At 44.4% G+C, this 21,641-nt stretch overlaps 1 protein-coding gene across 4 annotated transcripts in view; it reads left to right on the top strand.

The window, feature by feature from the left end:
- Tanc1 (tetratricopeptide repeat, ankyrin repeat and coiled-coil containing 1) overlaps positions 1-20,878 on the top strand; it is a 246,680-nt gene extending 225,802 nt beyond the window's left edge. For all 4 annotated transcript variants that reach the window (XM_008826685.3, XM_008826683.3, XM_008826682.3 and 1 more), the window contains exons 20-27: positions 6,539-6,672; positions 8,747-8,870; positions 9,180-9,355; positions 11,858-11,990; positions 13,690-13,781; positions 16,205-16,351; positions 17,147-17,247; positions 17,856-20,878. In XM_008826685.3, the coding sequence (XP_008824907.1) occupies positions 6,539-6,672; positions 8,747-8,870; positions 9,180-9,355; positions 11,858-11,990; positions 13,690-13,781; positions 16,205-16,351; positions 17,147-17,247; positions 17,856-19,290 (2,342 nt within the window). In that variant the 3' untranslated portion in view covers positions 19,291-20,878. The remainder of the gene's footprint in view (positions 1-6,538; positions 6,673-8,746; positions 8,871-9,179; positions 9,356-11,857; positions 11,991-13,689; positions 13,782-16,204; positions 16,352-17,146; positions 17,248-17,855) is intronic.
- Positions 20,879-21,641: the final 763 nt, after the last annotated feature.

The following is a 21,641-nucleotide window of genomic DNA, read 5'->3' as shown; positions in this document are numbered from 1 at the left end:
AAATGGACAGAAATGCCTAACAAAGTGAACCAGGAGAGTTGTAGCCCTCTCCCTGGAGTGTGGTAGAGGCCTGCTTCAGGTGGTGCAGGGATACCACCTTCAGTCAGGAACCTTAGAAGCCAGCCTTTCCAAAACCATTAGTGTGACTGCCCAGTTCTAAGTGGCAGGGCATCAAAACAAAAATAAAATTTCTAATTTCATTATATCTCTTAGATAAAACACAAAATCTCCAACTTTTCCTGCACACTGTGCTTTGGTTCTGTCCTTTACAGTTGCATGGTTTGTGTCCACTGAGATTCCAGTCAAGGGTTTGATATCATTGTCCTTGTCACATTGGATGATTTCCACCTCAGCCACAATTAGATGGCCTTTCTGAGAACCCTGCTGCTTACCACTAACATTGGTGCTTCCATTTTTCTCTTCTTTTTATAAAGACAGGGAAGGCCAGTATAATGGGAAATAAATTGCACAAATAAACACACATACATGAAGAAACCTGAGCACTCTGGCCATGGCGCCAGCATGTGTGCAGCAGGTGCAGGCTCTTGCTTAAGAGTTTGGATTTTTCATATGTAGTGTATGAAAGACAGTTGTCTGCTATGGAAGAGCCTCTGTATACTGATGTGTCACCATCTCTCCAAGTCTCCAAGACAGTCTAAGAAGCAAATGACAGAATGAGAGTCCCTGGTTATGATCTTTAAGCTGAGTCACCTTGGACCAGTGCAGTGGCACATCCTTGTGTGTTTGAGTGACAGATCTGCTATAACATTTTATAAACAGCCCTGTTGATGAAATGACTGTATTCCTAGCAAGTTGACAGTTGAGAGTTGTTTCTTTTTTTTTAATCAGATCTTTGCCCAGAGAACTCGAACTCTAATATGTAAAAGATTCTTCTAAATGATCCATTTTATGATACAAAGAATTATTTCTCAGTGATGTTTTCAGTAAGCTCAAATGGTTGAGTGTCAGTCAGGTTTTTCTTAAAATGAACATCTGCCATGGCAAATCTATTCATGCTCAGAAGACAGTACTGCTTAGGCAAAGTTATTCACGATTGTCAGAATAGAATATGTGCTTTCTTCATAATTTAATTACACAATGCTACCCTGTTAAGGGTTTTGCAAGTAAAAGAACTTGTGTCCAATTTCAGTCCTAAAACATGCCATATATTCACATTGATGTTGGAGCTTCCATTTCTTATCATGCATTTTGTTTGGCTGGAAGGGGAGGGGGGATTGCTCTGACTTTACCCACCCTGGTCCCAGTGTCTGCTCACCCCCCTTCCACCCCTAATCCTTTGTCTGGTCAAGTCAAGTTCACTGACTCACTAGAGTTGGGAGTCAGCTCAGAAGTTGGCCTTCTTAGCAGAATGGTTGGAATTCCTGAGCACAGCCAGTTTGTTTGCTTAAGCATGTGGTCTACTCTACTGCAGTCCGAATATGGTATCTTGAAGTCCTTGTGACTGTTGAAACTTGAGATGCATCCTAGCCTAGGGAGTTTATATGATGGGGCTAAAAATATTCACTTGAGTAGAAAAAGGAAGCCCAGGTCCCATTATCTGTCAATAAAGTGTCTCCTTGGGAATTCGTGTGAAGAATATGGTCTGTTTTGAGCCTGAGCAAACTGAGCCTGTGTGGACAGATTCTTGATCCCCCTCAAAAAGAATTTAACAAGCACACATCAAGTCAGGCTGTGACAGAAGAAGGTTGAATTTAGCCAGTCACTAGGCCTGGCGGGGCACATTTGTCAGCTCGTCAGCTGCTCCAGCTTCCGACTTCTCTGTCCCCTTGTGAAACATATAGACCCTATTTTTAGCATGGGGCTGTCTGATGTGCTGTTTTGCAAGACTTTAGTAGCAGCTGCAATAGATATCCTGACCCATTTCTAATAGGAATGAGGTTTGTTTACCAAATAAAAGGAGATGTTCAGGTAGATACTTTCCTCCAGTCTCACCAAACAGAAAGCTGGGTTTCTTTATTTCCATGGAGTCCTGGGCATGTGTTCCCCTAGCATATGTGCACATGTGCCATTGTGCACACACATGTGCATCTGTGTGTCTGCCTTTTGATTCCTTTCTTCTAGTTAGATACAGCCAGAGAAGGAAGAGGAGGATCACTGAGTGCAGGGAACATCAGCTGACCCAGGTTGCAGCTGGCGCCCAGATCTCACGGACTCCTGTTCAGATCAGTTCAGATAATGTACATTAGAGGGGAAGGAAACAAGAATTTTCTTCATGCCTTTCCTAACTACTTGGTAGGAACAGACGCCTGTAGCAGAAGACAGAACAATGCACAGCAGAGTGTAATAACTGTGACCCTCAGGTGTTCATGAGGCGAACTGAGAACAGCCCTCAGAGGAGACTTAGACTAAGGGCTTCTGCAGGCTATGGGATACCCAGAGGCTGCTCAGGAAAGGCATGGCCAGCAAGAGAGGTTTGTGTGGCTGGTTCTCCAGGGATTCCCTGTCAGGCCCTTCCTGGATAGAGAGGAAACCCTTCCATGGGAGAGTTCCCATAGAGATGGCAGCTTCCCACACAAAGGGCAACTCCTCTGCTCACAGAGCTTCTCCCGCTGCCAAGTTTCTCAAAATAATCAATGCAAAATAACATATCAGAAGCAGACTTGGGCATGGCATAGTCTGGTCCCCTACAATGTGAAAGTACCAAGTGTGAATGTCTTTTCCTTAGGGGCAGGGAAAGTATTCAGCACGCGCGCACGCACAGGAGACACAAGTGCGCCTACAAGTCAGCTGCAGCACTCACTTCCCTACTGTGTTTTGCTCTGACCCTACTGTCTGGAAAAGTTCTCATTCATACATATCAGTATTGCAAAGGCAGATGTGGTTAAACTCCTCTTGAGCTAGATGTGGTATTGCCCTCCTGTAATCCCAGTGACTCAAAAGCTCAGGGAAGATCACAAGTTCAGTGCTAGCCTGGGCAACTCAGTAAGATCTTGACTCAAAATAAAGTAAAAAGGGGGACTGGACAGATGGCTCGCTAGTTAAGAGCACTGTCTACTCTTGTAGAGGACCTGAGTTTGGTTCCCAGCACCCATATGGTGGCTAACAACCATCCATAATTCGAGTTCCAGGGGATCATGCCTCGTTCATTTACATTCATGCATCCAAAACACTCATACATAAAATAAAAATAAGTATTTTAAGTAAAAAAAAGGCTGGGGATAGAGCTCAGTGATAGAGTGCATGAGTTTAATCCCCCCCACCCCACCCCACAAGCTCCTTTAACAATGGTAAGAACTCTTTTAACTTGATAGACAAGAGGAATATTATGGAGACTACCCTTTCACATATTACACTCTCCATTCATGTTAGTGAGCTAGGTGGCCCCAGGGCATTAAAATTTAGTAATAATGGATATGGTGAAAAGTTTTGTTTTTATTAGGTTTTGTATTTATTGTTTTTAAATAGTTAAGGTATATTTAGGCAATGAAATTAGAATTAAACAATTGAAACTTTGGACTTTCCACATGAATCTGATCCGGTTTGACCACTTAACTACACAAAAGAGTCCTGGTCAAACATAATATACTAGAACCACGTTTCTTCTCTTGATCTTAAACTCTTACATTCTGGAGCTGAGGAATCCCCTGCATTCTGGGAGCTCTGTGTATAGCCTTCTATACTTTCTGCTAGGGACTCTTAACTCTGACCTTGATGTCAGCTCCAAGTTCTCACAGGGATGGAGGCTGGCTTTGCCACCTCCTTGGAGAGCTGCAAGGCACCTGTCCCACTTCATGGAGCAGCATTTACCACAGAAGCTGAAGAAGATGATGCTGTTAGGATTTGCTGTGCTTTGTAGAAAAGCACAGTTATTTTCGATTTTGGAACATCATGACAGCCAGCAAATACTAGCCCTCAAATGCCCATGGTCGGGTCTGATAAGGCTGATATCAGCTTCTAATCCACCTCCTCTGATCCTCTGACTTGCCCCTTAAAAGCCAAGAGACTTGAGGTCAGTCAGAACAGAGTCCCTTAAACATACTTTTCTAGAGAGATGTGTGGACCTTCTTCCTGAAAGGAAACACATGTACGTCATCCAGGTAGGAATAAGTCATAGTGAGCACAGGCCTCTATACTGCCCCTCCAACTCCTCAGGCTGCTGGGAAATCCTTGCAAAGGGCTGTCCGTAAGGAAGTTGCTGAAGGAGTGCCTGACATGTTAGGTTCCCATTCCTGCCTACAGCTGAGCACTAAAAACACAGAACTGACTTGCCTTTCTGTAAAGATAATGGGCTGTGTTTTTCTCTCCTTCACATGCAAGGCCTGCAAGACTAGTTATCCCTGCTCCTCCCCATGGTTCCTGCCTTATCCCTAAATTTCTGAACAAGACCCTTAGGCTGGGAGTGGAATTCAAATGTTAACAGGATTTAGGCCCAGCTGAGGATTTAGAGCTGAGGAATCCCCTGCATTCTGGGGGCTCTGTGTGTAGCCTTCTATACCTTCTGCTAGGGACTCTTAACTCTGACTTGTTCTCTCTCCCTCTCCCCCCACCTCCCCCCCACTCCCCACCCCCCTTATTGTCATACCCAGTGGAAAGCTAGAGTAGTTGTGAGCAGAGGTCAAAGCTTAGGAGCTTACCCTGATTGCATGGTATTATAGAGGCCCCAGGAGGAACAAGCATATGGAAACCAGCCTTCCTGAGCATAGGCTCCCATGATTCTCATTGCCATAACCCTGGCTGGCTCTGCTGAGGTGCTGAAGAGACAGAGCCAGGTCCCATCCTTTCCAAAAGATTTGGAGTCCTCCTCAGACTGCTGTTGCAGTACTATATTTTACTATGTATTCTTTGATGTTTTGCTTCTTTGAGTTGATTAAGGCTGGCCTGTTGAGTTGTGTTTAGCTCTGTGGCATGTATTTTCATAGATATGTATGTTTCCCATTACATGACAGCCCTGTTTCTTGGTGTGTTCTACCACTGATTGCCATGTGAGTTGTGTCTTGCTTGGTGCTGTGTAAAGAGTTCTACCATACAAGGATGCAGTCACCTGACTGAGACCTACCATAGTTGCTTGGCCTATTTTCCCCTCACTGTCAAAGGCCTCACTCCCACCAGTGAAGAATGAGTTTCCCTTGTTCCCTATCCATTTCTTAGGTGTATCAGTTGCTAATGAAGATGGGCACTTTCCCTAAGTTAACTGGCATTGACTTAGTCTTTCATGAAGGGCTTATTCCTGTGTTTCCCCACTTGTAGTCAGAATTCTACCTGTCTTACTAGCATGTAGAAACCCAGTTGTCTTCTGGAAGCTGGAATTTGTAGGTTTGAGACTATATTTAATAACAAAGTTTTCCAAGTAGGCATAGGAATGGAGCTACAACATCATGCTGACCATTCCTCCTGCTGACATCAAGTCCCTCCCTCCGAGGAGCATCTGTCCTGTGTTACTCAGGCCCATGTTGCCCCCTTTCTCACTGAAGAGCCATCATCTTAGCCTGGGATTGTCATTGACAGCTGCTGTTGTCCTTTCCTGGTGGCAATTCCTGTGACATAGCGGAAGCCAGGATGTAGATGAGAGGAGACGCAGCCCCTGATGTGCAAGTTCTTTTTGTTCATGCCATTGGTGGTGTCCCCTTGCCATCCTCCCCACAGCATCACCACTGTATGGCAACCTGCTGCTCCTGGACCCTTGCTGACATCTACCTGATACCCTATACCCTCTGTAACTGTTCCCACACCCCTGTTTTTTCCTCTTTAAATCTGACTTGTTAAGGAGGTTCTGTGCTCTAGCAAGTGAGGAATAATGGGATACTCTCTTGACTGTCTCAATAATTAAATTTTTGATTTAAGATTTTTTTTTGTGTGTGTGTGTATGTGTGTGTACCATGTGAGTACAGAGATCAGAAGAGGGGATTGAACCCTCTAGAGCTGGAGTTACAGGCAGTTGTGTGCTGGAAGCCAAGCTGAGGTCCTCTAGAAAAGCAATAAGTGCTCTCAGCTGCTGGGCCATTTCCCTATCCCCTTGGTAATTATTTTTGTTTAATGGAGCTTAAGGATAAGAGTCCAGACTGGACTATAATATATCTGTTTGTGATACATTGTGCTCTAATTCTTTCTTATTGAAAAACCTAAAGCCAAAATTTGGTGAATCTGCATCTGGGCAAGGCAGAGTGGGGTAGACCAAGGTGTCTCTGCCCTCACAGTTCTAGGTGGCGCAGCTTGATAGGCTGAGGACCTTCCCAAAGACAGCTCGTTCCCATGGCTGGCTGGCTGTGGAGAGCTTGGCTGAGACTGCCAAGCACATGCAGCTTCAGTTCTTGTCTCTGTGCAGGTTCCTCACAGGATGGCAGCTGTGTTCCAAGAACACATGTTCCAAGACAGCACACACTGCCCATTTCTAGAGACGTAGGGCCAGCCACCAGCACAGTGCTGCTGTGTTCTGTTAAACACAGCTGTCACAGAGCCTCCCTCCTGCAGATTAAAAAGGAGAAGATACACACACACAGGAGGGAGTAAGTCAAAGCACCTGAGGCCCCTTGCTCCACACTTACTTACAGTCTCCTGTACCCCTGTATCCTTCATGTAGCCCTGACTGCTGCTGCAGGGAGAGGAAAGCTGGAGGTCTGCGAGCTGCTGCTGGAACATGGAGCTGCTGTGTCCCGGACCAACAGAAGAGGGGTGCCCCCTCTGTTTTGTGCAGCCCGCCAGGGGCATTGGCAGGTACTCAGTGGGCCCCTGGATGCTTCAGAAACAGTGGGTGGGAATGGAACCCACTATTGAGACCACATGTGGCTTCTGAGCCCTGTCCCAGTCTTGGCCTTTGTCTGCCATCACGACTGCTTCTCAGAAGCAAATGTGTAACAGACAGGCCAGAGACACACAGCTGCTTCCTTCAGCTTCAGCCAGGATGCATGATAGTAACAGAAGGTTCACTCCAGCATTCTGCTGCTGTTTTGTAACTTCTTGGTACAACATATCTGAAAAAGAGCTATCCTGGGTTGCCTTTTGGAAGAGAAACCATCCTCCTGCCATCTTTAATTCAAGGGATTGAGGGATCTTTGCATTGCAGTTCCTTCCTTCATTTTATAATAGAGACCACATATCTATCCATCCACACCCAGTGCCATAGTATACCTACACTGCACACACAAATGACTACAAGACAATTCGTTACAGAAGAGTTAATGCCCTGCCACTAACCCTCTCCCGGTCTCAGTGTTCCCCAAGCCACAGGGAAGGTGAGAGCAATTTGTTGGTACACAAAGCAAAAGCAACAGGAATATGCCACCTTTGCTACTCTTGTCCCTAAAGACACTTGCCTGAGTTTCTGACTTTTCTCCCGAACCTTACCAGCATGCATGGTGTAAAGACATACTGCTGAGGTTGAGACTATCCTTCAAGAAGTTTTGCTAAAAGTTGCTCTCTGAAGAGGGCAAGCCATCCCTCAACTCTGCATCTTAGCAAAGCATATTAACTGAGGGTGCAGTGCTGCTCTCCTGCCCCAGACCCTTCTATTGTAAGTACAGTCCCCTCTCAGTATTGGCCACAGGTGCCCAAGTCTCAGGATGCTCATATCCCTTAAATAAAAGGGCACGTTATTTGCGTGCACTCTACACACATCTTCCCCTACACTTTAAATCACCCCTAGATCACTGTAGCACCTAAAACAGCATAAATGCTCTATAGTTGCTATGCTGTTTAGCAACTAATAAATAGTCTGGACATGCTTAGTCTTCATGTATTTCAGTGGTTGGTTGAATCTGCTGCTGCAGAACCCCCACATTCATGGGGAGCTGTGCTTCGCTTCTGGACCAGCTTGGAACCCTAATGGCTACCAGTGGCCCTTCCCTGCTATGTTGTCCTTAGTTATCCTACTTCCCCCAGTATGGCTGTCCTAATGTGTCCTGAGTGTAACTGGTATGCCCCCACTATTTCTACCATGTATGTGTGGTTTTCATAGACATAATAACTGGGCACATTTAAAAGAATACATATTCAGAAAAAGATAAGGAATACAGTGGGAAGAGTGTTCAGACCCCACATATCACACAACTGTTTTTTTCAGAGAAGAGTGTCATTTGTTGTCTTTAAAAGATTGAAAACCTGCTGGTTATAGAGAGTGTGGCTTCAAGTGCAGCAGGGGTGTGGTGGTGCTGCATTGAGCCTGATCTAGTCTCAGGTCTGTACTGATTTTACTCAGAACTGTTGCTTCTAAACAAAGGACCTCCTCTGTATGCATTTAAGCAGCAACACCCAGCACAGTATGGGAAAGGAATGAAGCACTTTGTCTTAAAGAATCTTTAACCAGAGTTTTATAAGGGAAAAGTTGCTTTTTCTGACCCCTACTGACCCAAAGCAGCATATAAAACCACAAACAGATGTTAACAACCTGTGTCCCTCTGTTGCTTGTAGATGTTTCTTCTTTCAGCATCACTACTTTCAGTGATGATATTATCACACACACACACCCCCACACACACACACGCTATTCTGGGTCAAAGGTGTGGGAGGGTCATGAGGGAGAAATAGGTAACATAGTTTAAGATTAAAACTATATGTTTGGCTTAGCTTCTAAAAATTACATGAGGGACCCAAGGCCTAGCAAGATTTGTTTACATAATTTCTTAAAGGCTAGTTAAATTTAAACAAGCTGAGTTTAAATAGGAAAGCAGATTGAATACATAATGTTAAGTGATCTCAGAGCATAAGGTTAACTTGGTTACAGAGTTAGGTAAAACAGGAGGCATTCCTAAAGTCATTCCCACACAGGGAGACTAATTCGCAGTGCTTTCAGATTGTTAGACTGCTGTTGGAGCGTGGCTGTGATGTGAACCTGAGTGACAAGCAGGGTCGGACGCCCCTCATGGTGGCTGCCTGTGAAGGACACCTGAGCACTGTGGAATTCCTCCTTTCAAAAGGTAAAGCCTGTCATGGCACACTGGTTCCTTATGCAGAAGAACTTTGGCAGACCCACTAGTTCTGTCTGCTTCCCAGTTTGTCTCTTTGTTACGGAAATTGAGTTACAATCGTGAAGGAAATTTTCCAAAACACAATACAGCCCAAGTACCCATTTTTCAGCTTTGGTGAAGACCCTCTGGCCATCAGCTTCAATCTTCACTAAGCTTTGCAGACCTACTCAGGCTGATGCACACAGTCAGACACTCAAGATTGTGGGACCCTCAGCAGCCCAGCTCTGTTCATGCTCTGTGGATGAACTTTTCTTTCAGGTGCTGCCCTTTCTTCTCTGGACAAAGAGGGTCTCTCAGCATTGAGTTGGGCTTGTCTGAAGGGTCACAGGGCAGTGGTCCAGTATCTGGTTGAAGAAGGAGCTGAGATAGACCAGACAGACAAAAATGGCCGTACTCCCTTGGACCTGGCTGCCTTCTATGGCGATGCAGAGACTGTGAGTATTAACAGAAAGTGTTTGCTCCCTGTGCCTGCACCTGCTGCTGAAGCTGACATGAAGTCTATGCCAAGACTGTTAGTCAAGACTTTAGTGCACTTTTAAAAGCTTAAAAGTATTATCCCTACCAGTTCCCTATGCCCCGGGTGAACGTGTATGGCCCCAGGCATACTTTTATTTTATCATGGTATTCCGTGTAAATAAAATTCCTGCATAGATCATTCAGAAACCACTTTCACTCATAAAAAATTACTGATTAGATAGCTAGTTTTATATTTTAGCATTTTAATAATTTTAAAAATATTTTAATAATTATTTTAAATTATCTTTTTAAAATAGCCACTAATGGCCTAGATCGTATGTGATGTTTCAGTTCACATATACATTGCAGAATAATCAAATCACACCAACGTTCTTATCTCTCACTTCCAGTATTTGCCAGTCTTTGGCCTAGAACATTTTAAATCCTGTCTTAGCTGTTGAGAAACGTACAGTGTGTTGTTAACAATAGTCACCATTCTGTGCAGTAGATCCCCAGACCTTCTGACCAACACACCCCATGCACCTCCAGTAACCACTGTTCTCTCTGACTTTTTTGAGTTCTGTGTACACGTGAGATCATGTACTGTTTGTCTTTCTGTATGCAGTATATTTACTATGTCCCACAGGTTTATCCATGTTATCTTAAATGTCAGGATTTTTCCTACTTCTTAAAGGCTGAATAGTAATTCCATTGTTTATTTTTTTGGTTGGTTGGTTTGAAAGCCATGTGGCATTGTCTAAAAATAGATTTTGCGGGCTGTTTCTGTCTGTTTACTAAGTGCCTAGTGGGAATATAACAGCATTGTCTTTATAACTGAGAACTGGGATATGTCTTCCAGGGCAGAAACCATGCCTTGGTCAGGCTGCACATCCCAGACCTCCACAGGTGCCAGAGGAGTATTGAGATATTTGAGACTGTGCTTATGTAGTTCTGTGTGGCTGATGAAAGGACAGTTGGAGAGATAAGGGCTGTACTGTGGAAAGGCAGTGATAGGGGGCTGGGGGTGTGGCCTAATTTTACTTACTGATTCATCCATTGGTGTGCACATCATTGGAAAAATATCTCGTAAAGACCCCAGTTTCAAACTTTTTTGGCTATATACTAAGAAGTGGAATTGCCAGCGCATATAGTAATCCCTTTTGTTTTTGTTTTGTTTTTAAACAAGGTCTCGTGCTCAGGCTGGCCTCAAACTCCCTATTGTAATCAAGGTTGGCCTTACACTCCTAATCCTCCTACTCACCTCCCAAGTGCTGGGGCTGTAGATGTGATTCGAGCCACTACACTGGGCAGTAATTCTGTTTTTAAATTTTCATGGACAGCACCTCCACACAACAGATGGGAATTGCATTACTTTTTTTCCCCGTTTTTTTCCCTCACATTTCTAAAATAATTGGAATCCTATGAATGTGAGTTAATATCTCATTGTGGTTTTGATTTTCATTTCCCTAACATTTATTAAAATTAAACGTATTTTCAACATGCTGCTTGTGTGTCCTCTTTGAAGAAAAGGCATTTAAAGTCCTTTACACACTTGTTGGTGTGGTTTTATTACTGTTCAGTGGTAGTTTTTTGGTTTTTATTTATTAGTTTTTGAGACTGGAGGTCTCTATGTAGTCCTGGTTGGCCTTGAACTCACTATGTAGACCAAGTTGACCTTGATCTCATGGAGAACCATCTGCCTCTGCCTCTTGAGTGCTGGGATTAAGGATGTGTGCCACTACATCTGGCCTGGTAGTTCTGTTTATATTCTCGATAGTGAGCTCTCTGATGTGATTTAGAATAGCTGGTGGACTGACAGGAAACACGTTCTGTTGGATACACATGAATACAAGCTGGGTGTAGGATTGTTTTTCAGTAAGTGGAAAATTTTGAGTGGCCAAAGTGATTTTTTTCCTTGCTGTTTCCCATGTGCACATATATCTGCTTTATCACATCGTCTTTGTACTATGGCCTCAAACATGCCATCTTCACATGTGCTAATATTCATCAAGTCTATTTTCTTAAACCTTAAAGTGAATTATCCTAGGTCCATCTGGTCCCAGGTTGCTAATCTTTGCAATTTGTACCAGGATGTGTGGATCTTGTGTCTGCAGCGTGCTGGAGCTCATCCAGAAGCCTCCCTGCTAATTAGCTGAGGTGAAAAAGTGACCATGAGCCCTGTGGCCTGGGAAATGGGATCAGGAACATACTTTGCATGTGGGCCCACACCTGTCTGTACCTGAGGGCTGTCTTCCTCTTCACTGACAGCTGAGTCACCTCAGCAGAGCGCTTTTAGCAATGGGCTGTAGCTCCTTCCTCAATGTCATGGCAATTTCATTTCCATTAGGATCCCTAATGACCAGAGGCATTGAAATGGGAGTAAAGCTAAAATCACCAGCACCACACATTAGAAGGTGGAATCAGGCAGTGGCTACGCTCCCTATGGGCTGCTCAGACTTGTGCTCTCCCTGCTGCTGCAGGTGCTGTATCTGGTGGAAAAGGGAGCAGTGATCGAGCATGTGGACCACAGTGGAATGCGGCCACTGGACAGAGCCATCGGTTGCCGAAACACCTCTGTAGTGGTCACTCTGCTCAGAAAAGGAGCCAAACTAGGTCAGTGATGCCCACTTCCGTTCAGCAGGGCCAGAGGGTTGACTTCCACCTTTAGAGTACCTGAGGGGACACAAAAATCATGTGCTGCAGGGCAAGAATGATGTCAGGTACCTAAAGAATGTGCTTTCTCACCCCTCCCCCCCCATCTCTGCCTCCCATGTCACTCAGTCACAGATAATGAGAAAACTGAAAGAGCTTATGAATTTCTTTAAAAAAAAAATACTTAGGCTGGGCGTGGTGGCGCACGCCTTTAATCCCAGCACTTGGGAGGCAGAGGCAGCTCTGTGAGTTCAAGGCCAGCCTGGTCTACATAGTGAGTTCCAGGTCAGCTGGGGCTACCGGGAGACCCTGTCTCAAAAAGACAAAAACAAAAAAAGCAAACTTTGTGTGTGTGTGTGTGTGCACAATCCCACATGCAGAGGTTAGAGAATAGCTTATGGGAGTCAGTTCTCTCCCTCCATCACATGGGTATAAGATCAAACTAAGGTTGCCAGGGTTGAAGGCAAGTGCCTTTACCTGCTAAGCCATCTCACTGGCCTTAACTTATGATTTTCTTGCCAGGTTGCCAGAGGCTAATGTGGAGGAACAGTCTGGAATTATGTGTAGCCCAGACACTCAATTACAAATGGGCTGAGCTTCAGTAGCTCAGAAAGGCCCCAGATGGTGCTGTGGAGCCACAAGGCTGAGGTTCCCCTCTTCTGGAGTCATCAGGAGCAGCTTGCTGGGGAAGTTGGGACCCTGGTGCACACGGTTTCTATAAAGGAGACATTGAGGTGGTCCTTGGAGGCAGGCTGGAATTAACTGAGGGTCATGTAGAAGGCCACCTGTGTGGCTGGTGGAAGCATCATAAATTCAGTCTATACATAGGAAACAATAGCCACAGTGCCCTGCTTTAGTTTGATATCTAGGCCCTTTGACCAAGAGCAGTTCTAGGCAGGGAGCTATGGGGCAAACAGTTTTTGCCAGTATTAAGGAGTTTGCCATTTTGCCCTGGTCCTTTCCACAGTCCTGTACATAGGTAGTGGTAATGCCATGATGCCATCATTTTACATGAGAAAACCAAGGTACAGGTTAGGTAGGTCTCCTCTCAAGGCCACAATAAGTGCCAAAGTGGCAAATGTGTACTAGCAGTGCCCTCCAGAACCTCTCAGCATGCCTCTCTGCAGTGTCCCAAGTGCTAGGTGAGAGGCTCAAGTGAAGGCTGTGGCTGTGATGTAGTCCAGGAGAGGAGCTGGGCAGGCACAGGGCAGAGGACTGAGCTAGGACTTCAAAGAGGACTAAGGTCAGCATGCACAGGGCCTAGAGAACAGTAACACTCTCTGCCCCTGCCATGCTGGGTGCTGCAGGGAGCTAGAAAGATGCCGCTGAGGACTGGGTTAATTTCTTTCCCTCTAATCCTTATTGGGAGGGGTGAGGCCCCTTAGCTTCTCCTGTCAGTAGAGTAATAAGGACAGACTTTGCAGACATAATTCCTTGCTGGAGGCTGGTCTGGTATGAAATAGGTGAGAGCTTAAACCAGCTTGCCAGCACCTTGCTGCCTTTCCTTTGGCCAGGGTGATGCCAGAAGCACCAAAACACACCACAGCAGCATCCTGGCAGTGAGTTCCCAAAGTCTGTGTTGTGCATCTGTGGGAGATGCAGAACAGAACTGGTCCCTCTAGACCTCGGAAGTACCTCTGACAGCATGTTTATTTTGCAGGAAATGCTGCTTGGGCGATGGCCACATCCAAACCTGATATCTTGATTATACTTTTACAGAAATTGATGGAGGAAGGAAATGTGATGTACAAAGTAAGTGATTTTGCCCCTTTCTGTGCTATTGTTACTGACTCTAAGCAGCACCCTTTTAGTTCCACACAGAATCTTAATGGGAAAGCACTTCTGTGTCTAAAAATGATTCTTTATGAACTAATGCTTCAGGCAGTGGCTATGACTTCCTGTCTGAATGCACTGTATGAGAACAGTCACCCCTAGGTCCCTCCATAGGTGGTTGTATCCAATAGGCAGTCAGTCTCTCAGCTTTCCCACCCTTCAAAGTTCAGAGTATGGTTCTAGACAGTCATGAGCTACATGCAGAAGGGTACTGAGGCATTTGTAGAAAAAAAGAACCTTAAAAAGGGTGACAGGACTAGAGAGATACTCAGCTAAGAGCACTGGCTGTTCTTACAGAGGACCCAGGTTCAGTTCCCAGTATCCATGTAGCAGCTAACAACTGTTTATAACTACAGTTCCAGGGGATCCAATGCCCTCTTCTGGCCCCTGTGGGTACTGCACACACAACTGCACTTGCATATATACAGGCACAAAAAATACACATAAAATTAAATAAATGAAAAAAAAAAAAAAAAGCCAGGCATGGTGTGTGCCTTTAATCCCAGCACTCTGGAGGCAGGGCAGGCAGATCTCTGTGAGTTCAAAGCCAGCCTGGTCTACACAGCAAGTTCCAGGCCAGCTGGGGTTACACAGAGACCCTGTCTCAAAAAGACCAAAAAAAAATTTTAAGGGGGGTGTGTGTGTGGGATGGACACAGAGATGGCTCAGGAGGTAAGGACACTTTCTGTCAAACCTGACAACCTGAGTTTGAGCCCCAGGACCCATGGTATGAGAGAAATGATTTTTGCAAGTTGTTCTCTGACCTCCACACGTGTGCTATGGCATGCATGCTCACACATATACATATATAAATGTAATTAAAAAGAAAAGAACCATCTAGTCTCCCAAGCTTTTTACTAGTCAGTCACCTAATTCTATAAACTTTGGGATTTCAAAAGCATTTTTAGAGCTATTTTTATTTAATGAAGTAATATATTCTCAGCTATTCAGGGCAGTTAATTTTCCCATTTTCCATAAAAATGGAAATATGATAAGATTAATAAACAACTTCATTGAGTAATTGATTTAGATTCACAAAAGGCTAGATAGTACAAGCTTTAGGTTCTGTGGGCTGCATGAACTACCCAGCCCTGCTGCAGTGGCCCAAAGGTAGCCACAGGTAAAGGAGTGTGGCTGCATCCCAGTACATCTGTAAATACAGGCCCATGAGCTGTGGTTGGCCACCCCCAGGGTTAGGTAGATGTATGTGTAGGCCATTGACATTGATCACTATTCTTTCCAAACCCATAATTAGATAGAATTAAGACTATTGGGGGGGGGGGTGACTACTTCAATTGTTTTTTACTACAAGGCAGCTTTGTTTGGTATGCTGTAAGTTTTTTTCCTTTGTGCTCTTTCATAGTAACAAATAACTAGGCATATAGCATGACCCAGCAGGGTTCCCAGCTTGGTATCAGTTTGAAATTGAGTTCAGGGTATACATTGTTGAGGCTTTGAAGTGGTTTTAATATGGATTTTGCTAGGCAATTATGTCAGAAATACGAAGCATTTTCAGCAGGCTGCAGTACCTGCTGTGCAGTGGGGCTGACTGACTGAGCAAATGGATTTCTTTAGCCTTGAGAGTGATGTGCTGCTGCCCTGATTTGGAAAGCCCAGTCCTCAGTGCTGCTTAAAAGAACCACTATTCTGCAGCCAGTTGCAGGTTCATCCACAAGGCTCTTTCTGCCTTAGAAACTGCGTTGTTTTTTCATCTGGTTTCTATCATATTTGCCATTAAAATATCTTCAGCCAGGCGTGGTGGTGCATGCCTTTAATCCCAGCACTCGGAGGCAGAGGCAGGTGGGTCTCTGTGAGTTCAAGGCCAGCCTGGTCTACATAGTGGTTCCAGGACAGCTGGGGCTACAGGGAGACCCTGTCTTAAAAAGACCAAAAAAAAAAAAAAAAACCACTCAAAGAGAACTGGTTTTGAGTTCAAAGCCAGCCTGGTCTACCTAGTGAGTTCCAGGCCAGCTGGAGCAACAGGGAGACCTGTTTTAAAAAAACCAAAAAAAAAAAAAAAAACTCTTCAATGAGACATGGTTCTTGAAGTCACTTTTAAAATATATGTGAGAAGATATTTGATGTATAAAGATGGGGAGTTACCGATTCTGCAGTTTACAAACACCTTCTTGTTCAGCTGTCCATTTCCTTGCTGTGTGGAGATGGTACAGCCCCAGCACAGTCTGACTGGTCAGTGTCCTGCTTCCAGTTAGAGCCCTTGCTTGTCTGCATCCTTTTCATGTGTTGTGATGGTTTAACATGATGGCCTTTAGCATGGCGGGGGCAGGGTTCATTTTAGAGCCTCTGGGAAAGGATACATTTCTGTGAATTTTGACTCCTAGAAAGGAAAGATGAAGGAGGCAGCCCAGAGGTACCAGTATGCCCTAAGGAAGTTTCCTCGAGAAGGACTTGGAGAAGACATGAGACCTTTCAATGAACTAAGAGTCTCCCTCTATCTCAATCTGTCTCGGTGCCGAAGGAAAACAAATGTAAGCTGGGAGTTGTTATCCCAAACCAGTTCCTTAGCAGTAGGTAAAGGCCTAGGCCGAATCTTGGGACCACCTGTCTAATTGGGGTGCTGTGGGAACCTGCTGCTCTCAGGGACCCCTCAGGTCACAGTCACTGCCCCTCCCAAAATGCTGACAGAATGCACTTCGATTTGATCTCTTCTGCTTCTGTGAGGAGCAGCAGATGGAAGCTGCTCCATTTCCCCTTCCCCACAGTGACACTGCCAGTGTTAACTGAGGGCTCCCCCGACTGCCAGATTCAAAGAGAAGTCCAAACGTCTGTTATAGTCTGCCTGACACGTGTTCCTTAGGTTTGCTCAGAGGGCCTGCTAGTAACTACTCAATTTATAACTAGTAGTGGTTAACTCATAATTCGTTATTAGTAGATGTTTTGTATTTCTTCTTGTTTTGAGCCCACCTGGTCTGACTCACCTGTTGTGGTGTCCTTACCACCTGCCTGGCTGCTTGAGTAGGTGATGCACACAACCACGCTCTGGGCTTGGACCCTCTCCTGCCACCTCTGCCCTCCATGCATTTACTTCTGCTGCTTTCCTGACTTGTAGTTGCTGTTTCTAAACTGGATTCATAATAGTCATAAGCTCTAGTTTCCAACTTTAAATAGGTCAAACAGTAAGATGGGCCATGCCCTTCACCCCGTTGACTCTTGTCTAGTCTAGTCATGTCTCAATATCCTGCTGCCCGTAGAGCAGAGCTCCTAGGAGAGAGCCACTTTGTCTCAGCGCTGCTCTCACACGTGTATTTAACTGTTGACATCAGGACTTTGGCATGGCAGAAGAATTTGCTTCGAAGGCTCTGGAATTGAAACCCAAGTCGTATGAAGCCTTTTATGCCAGGGCAAGAGCAAAGAGGAACAGCAGGTACTGTCTGGGGACACCCACATGACTACTGGGGCCTTTTTTCTGTGAGATCAAATCTGCAAGTTGAGTTGGAGGACGTTTCGCTTCACTGGGGTTATTACTGGGACACATCTCATCCCTTTTAATAAAAATTAGCTTCCAAAAGGCATGGCAGTGCATGTGACTATTAGTGGCTAACCTTTCCTTGATATTCCAGTAACCATCCCTTCCCACTGGGACACAGAACATCTGGCTAGTTGATATTTCAGTGAGACTGACAATGAAGGTTGATTCGCACAGAAGAGGACTGTGTCTGATCTCTGAGTTAGAAGGGTACACTCTGGGGAGGGCTGGAGGCAGTAACATGAACAGAATTCTGGCACCTCTCATTCCCAGCCTAGAGGTCTTTACAGATAGAGTGGGATCCAGAATCACAAAGACCTGGGATAGAGTGCAGCACCACTGCTCAGCCTAGCAACTGTGGACTAAACAGACGTGGCTACCTCATCCAGTGCTCCTACCTTATTTAGAGGTTTTCCTTTTCCTTTGAGGACAGCTGCATTCTAACAGTTCCATTCAGAGCATGCTCATATGTGACTTCTAATCAGATTTTATGTTTTCATATAAAGGCAATTTGTGGCAGCTCTGGCTGACTTGCAAGAGGCCATGAAACTCTGTCCCACCAATCAGGAAATCAAGAGGCTGCTAGCCCGTGTGGAAGAGGAATGCAAGCAACTTCAGAGGAACCAGCAGCAAAAACAGCAGGGCCTGCTGCCAGCTCCACCCAATGACTCAGATAATGAAGAGGATGCACCAACCTCTAGTTTAAACGACCACTTCCCCCTTGAGGCTGCAGAAGAGGAAGAAACCTCATCACAGGAAGAATCCATCTCCCCGACTCCCAGATCGCCACCACCATCATCTGTCCCTTCCCCATATATCCGAAACCTTCAAGAGGGGTTACAGTCCAAAGGCAGGCCAGTATCACCACAGAGCAGAGCAGGAATCAGCAAGTCCCTGAGGGAGACTGTGGCTCAGCCAGGGTTGGTTATGCAGCCTACCAAACAGGCACAGATTGTGAAGACCAACCAACATCTGGGTTCTGGACAGTCTAGCATGAGAAACAGTAGCACAAAAATGCAAGTCTCTTCTCAGAACCCTCCCCCGAGTCCCATGCCTGCCAGAATCCCTGCAGCCCCTGTTGGGAGCAGAAACCAGCATTTAGAGGGATCAGGTCCCTTCACTATAGGAGCTGGTTGTGGCCACTATGGGGATCGGCTAGGCCCCAGCCAGAATGTCCAGCTACACCGCAGTGAGAGTGGTACTGCATATCCTCTACCGAGCAAGGTCAAAGCTGCCGAGAGGCTCTTATCTCATGCCTCTGCGGCTGTGGACGTAGCCCCTCCAAGCCAGAGTGGACCAGTGAGCTGCAGTGATAAGCGACACCCAGCTTCCCTCGCCAGCTCAGGCTCTTCTGGTTCTCCATCTAGCAGCATAAAAATGTCAAGTTCAACCAGTAGTTTGACTTCAAGCAGTAGTTTTTCAGATGGTTTCAAGGCCCAAGGACCAGAGGCTCGAATTAAAGACAAAGGTACAAACCAAATGCAGAGTGGCACTGCTGAGCACAGGCCCCGCAATACCCCATTCATGGGCATCATGGACAAGACTGCCAGGTTCCAGCAGCAAAGTAATCCTCCAAGCCGCACCTGGCACTGCCAAGTGGCAGAAGGGCTACTTGCAAACACAGCCACTGCAGCTGGCCTGCAGTCCTCTAACTCTGAGAAGCCCTCTCTCAAGCCAGGAGGAGGATATTCCAACCAAGCCAAACCCTGTTCCATTCCCCCGCTGAGTGCAAGTGTCCACAATGGGGCACAGGTGAAGGAGCTAGAGGAAAATAAGTGCCAAATTCCAGTTCACTGTCAAGACAGCAGGGTAACTAAGAGTGTTCCTCATCTGTACCAGGAAAGCATCTCCAAGCAGCCGCCGCATGTCAGTAGCGAAACCCACAGAAGCCACCTCACTTCAGCGAAACCAAAGCGATCATTCATAGAGTCAAATGTGTGAGCCTTAATCAATGTGTTTGCAGAATTTGGCTCATGGTGGTAAATAACTGTCTTTTTTTTTTTTCCATCATAAAAAATACTTTTTAGCTATATTTTCTCCCACTGGGGTGGATCTAATACCACTGACATACTAAAAATGTAGGATAAAACTTCTTTAATAAATAGCTAGAAGTCACCCATAAATAAGAATGCTAAACAGAATTGAAAACTACAATTAGCTTATACCTATCAAGTTACAGACAGCCACAAAGACATTACCCAATGCTTTTCTCGTAGGAAATTATCTGGTTTTCTCCAAGCCTTTGCTATGTGGCACAATCCCAGCATTTACTTGGAGAAAAAAAAAAAAAATCCATCATTAAGCCACGTTTTAATTCATGACATGATATCCAGATGTATATTCTAGAAAAAGATGGAAGAATTTTTAAGTTACAGCTCCAGTCAGTCAAGTCCTGAGCAATTTCTAGCTGAATGTAATGTGACTAAACAGAGCTGTATTTTTTTTTTTTTAAGGGAAACATGAGTAAACCCAAGTATCATTCCCTTGAGGAAGTTACTTTAAGGGGATTAAACACTTATTTTCACGTGATGGTTCTTTTACAGAGTATTTTTATAGCACCTTTTTTGGAACTATATTCATGCTTCACGGTATTGTTATGTGGAAACAATATAAGCTATTTAGAATTTTGATTGGTGTCCAGATCAGATCGTACTAAGACAAGCATTCTTGGTGGTGTTTATAAATGAGCTCTAACTGGTTCCAAAAGTGCTCTCAACACTTGTTCCTGAAACAAGCCTTCCAAAGTCCTTTAAGGACAGTGTTTAAACTGGATACTTATTGTCAGGTTGGTGGTTTTGTTTGTTATGCAGTCATTACTTCATAGTCACATGTTGTATATATAAATAGCTAGCCCAGCTTTATTCAGACTTGTAAATATAACTCAAAAGTACTCTAAAGACAAACAGTAAGACCCCAGCCATCTACCCGCATGTTCTCTGTAAGCTTTGTCCATGCTGGTTATTGCACTGAGTGATAAGTTACCATGGCATGTTAACAGTATACCAGTAACGGCACTTTATCTCCTTTCTATGAACACCTCTGAGGTGCTACTTACGTCCAAGCTGATGTATTATTATTCATCTGTAAAGATAAGGTACAGGAATGAATCTTGGTTTAAGGTAATTTTATATGAAAATGGTGTTATTGGAGGATGTTAAAATGCTGGTTTGAGAGAAGTGGGGGTGTATTTTATATGTTGAGATGTGAAATTTATTTTCTAGAATTGGGAGAAGGAAGTTCTATATTTGCAGAATGTTTTAAAAATGAATAGTTATGAAGTTCCTATGAACATCAAGGTTTTGTATGATAAGAACCTTCTGGTGTCATTCTTCATTTGTTCCTGTATGTGCAGTGTGCTTTGTACAAAAAGCTATACCGTTTTTATAAGCTCTCCATGAGTTCTTCTATAATTACTATGGCTTATTTATTGTTTTCTTTAATATTTGTGGAAGTCTTACTCTTTTGTTAGGTAGTTTTGTTTCTGCACAACTACTGTACTTTTCCATATGGAATAAAACTATTACTATAATGGGTTGGTATTCATTGATTTGGTGGGTAAACACACAGTAAGACGCCCTTCAGCTGTCTGCCTTAATGTTACTCTAAACAGAGTACTACCAAATGCCTGTTTCACTTTTTAATTTCAGAGTAAGAGTGGAAGGTTCTAGAAATTCCATTCTAGGGTCATAATTAGTGATCTTGCCTTAAACAGGAAAAAAGCATAAGGAAAAGCAATCTGTACTAATTTCTGTCTGGCAACAGGATTATCTTTAATACTGTACCTTTGGCAACACACTGAGCTCTGTTATGACAGTTTATTCTTCAACACATTTGTATTATTTTTCAGTTACACATATGTGTTTAGGGCCTGGAGAAATAGCTCAGTGGTTAAGAGCACTTGTAAGATCCTAGCTTATAACCATTTGTAAATCCAGTTCCAGGGGATCTAACCCTCTTCTGGCCTCTGCGGGCACCAGGCACATAAGTGGTGTGCATAAACATACATACATACATACATACATACATGTAGGCAAACCACTCATAGGGAAAAAAAAGTGTATATTTGTCTTTATGCCTACATGCTTGTTTCAAAGCAGTTTAAAACTCTTGTGTGATAAAACTCTAACTTGGAATATTTTTTTTTTAATTTGTGTATTTTCAGTTATTTTTTCAAAATAATTTATATATGTATGAAATGACATCATCTGATCACACTCCATTTTCCCCTCCAACTCCCCTGTACCTCCCTCAACACATCCCCCCCTCCAAGCTTCATGTCATTTTTTGATAAC

The sequence above is a fragment of the Nannospalax galili genome, unplaced genomic scaffold, assembly GCF_000622305.1.
Source record: "Nannospalax galili isolate Female #2095 unplaced genomic scaffold, S.galili_v1.0 scaffold92, whole genome shotgun sequence".
NCBI lineage: Eukaryota > Metazoa > Chordata > Mammalia > Rodentia > Spalacidae > Nannospalax > Nannospalax galili.
The sequence above is the reverse complement of the archived record's forward strand: the minus strand, read 5'-3'. Positions and strand labels throughout refer to the sequence as shown.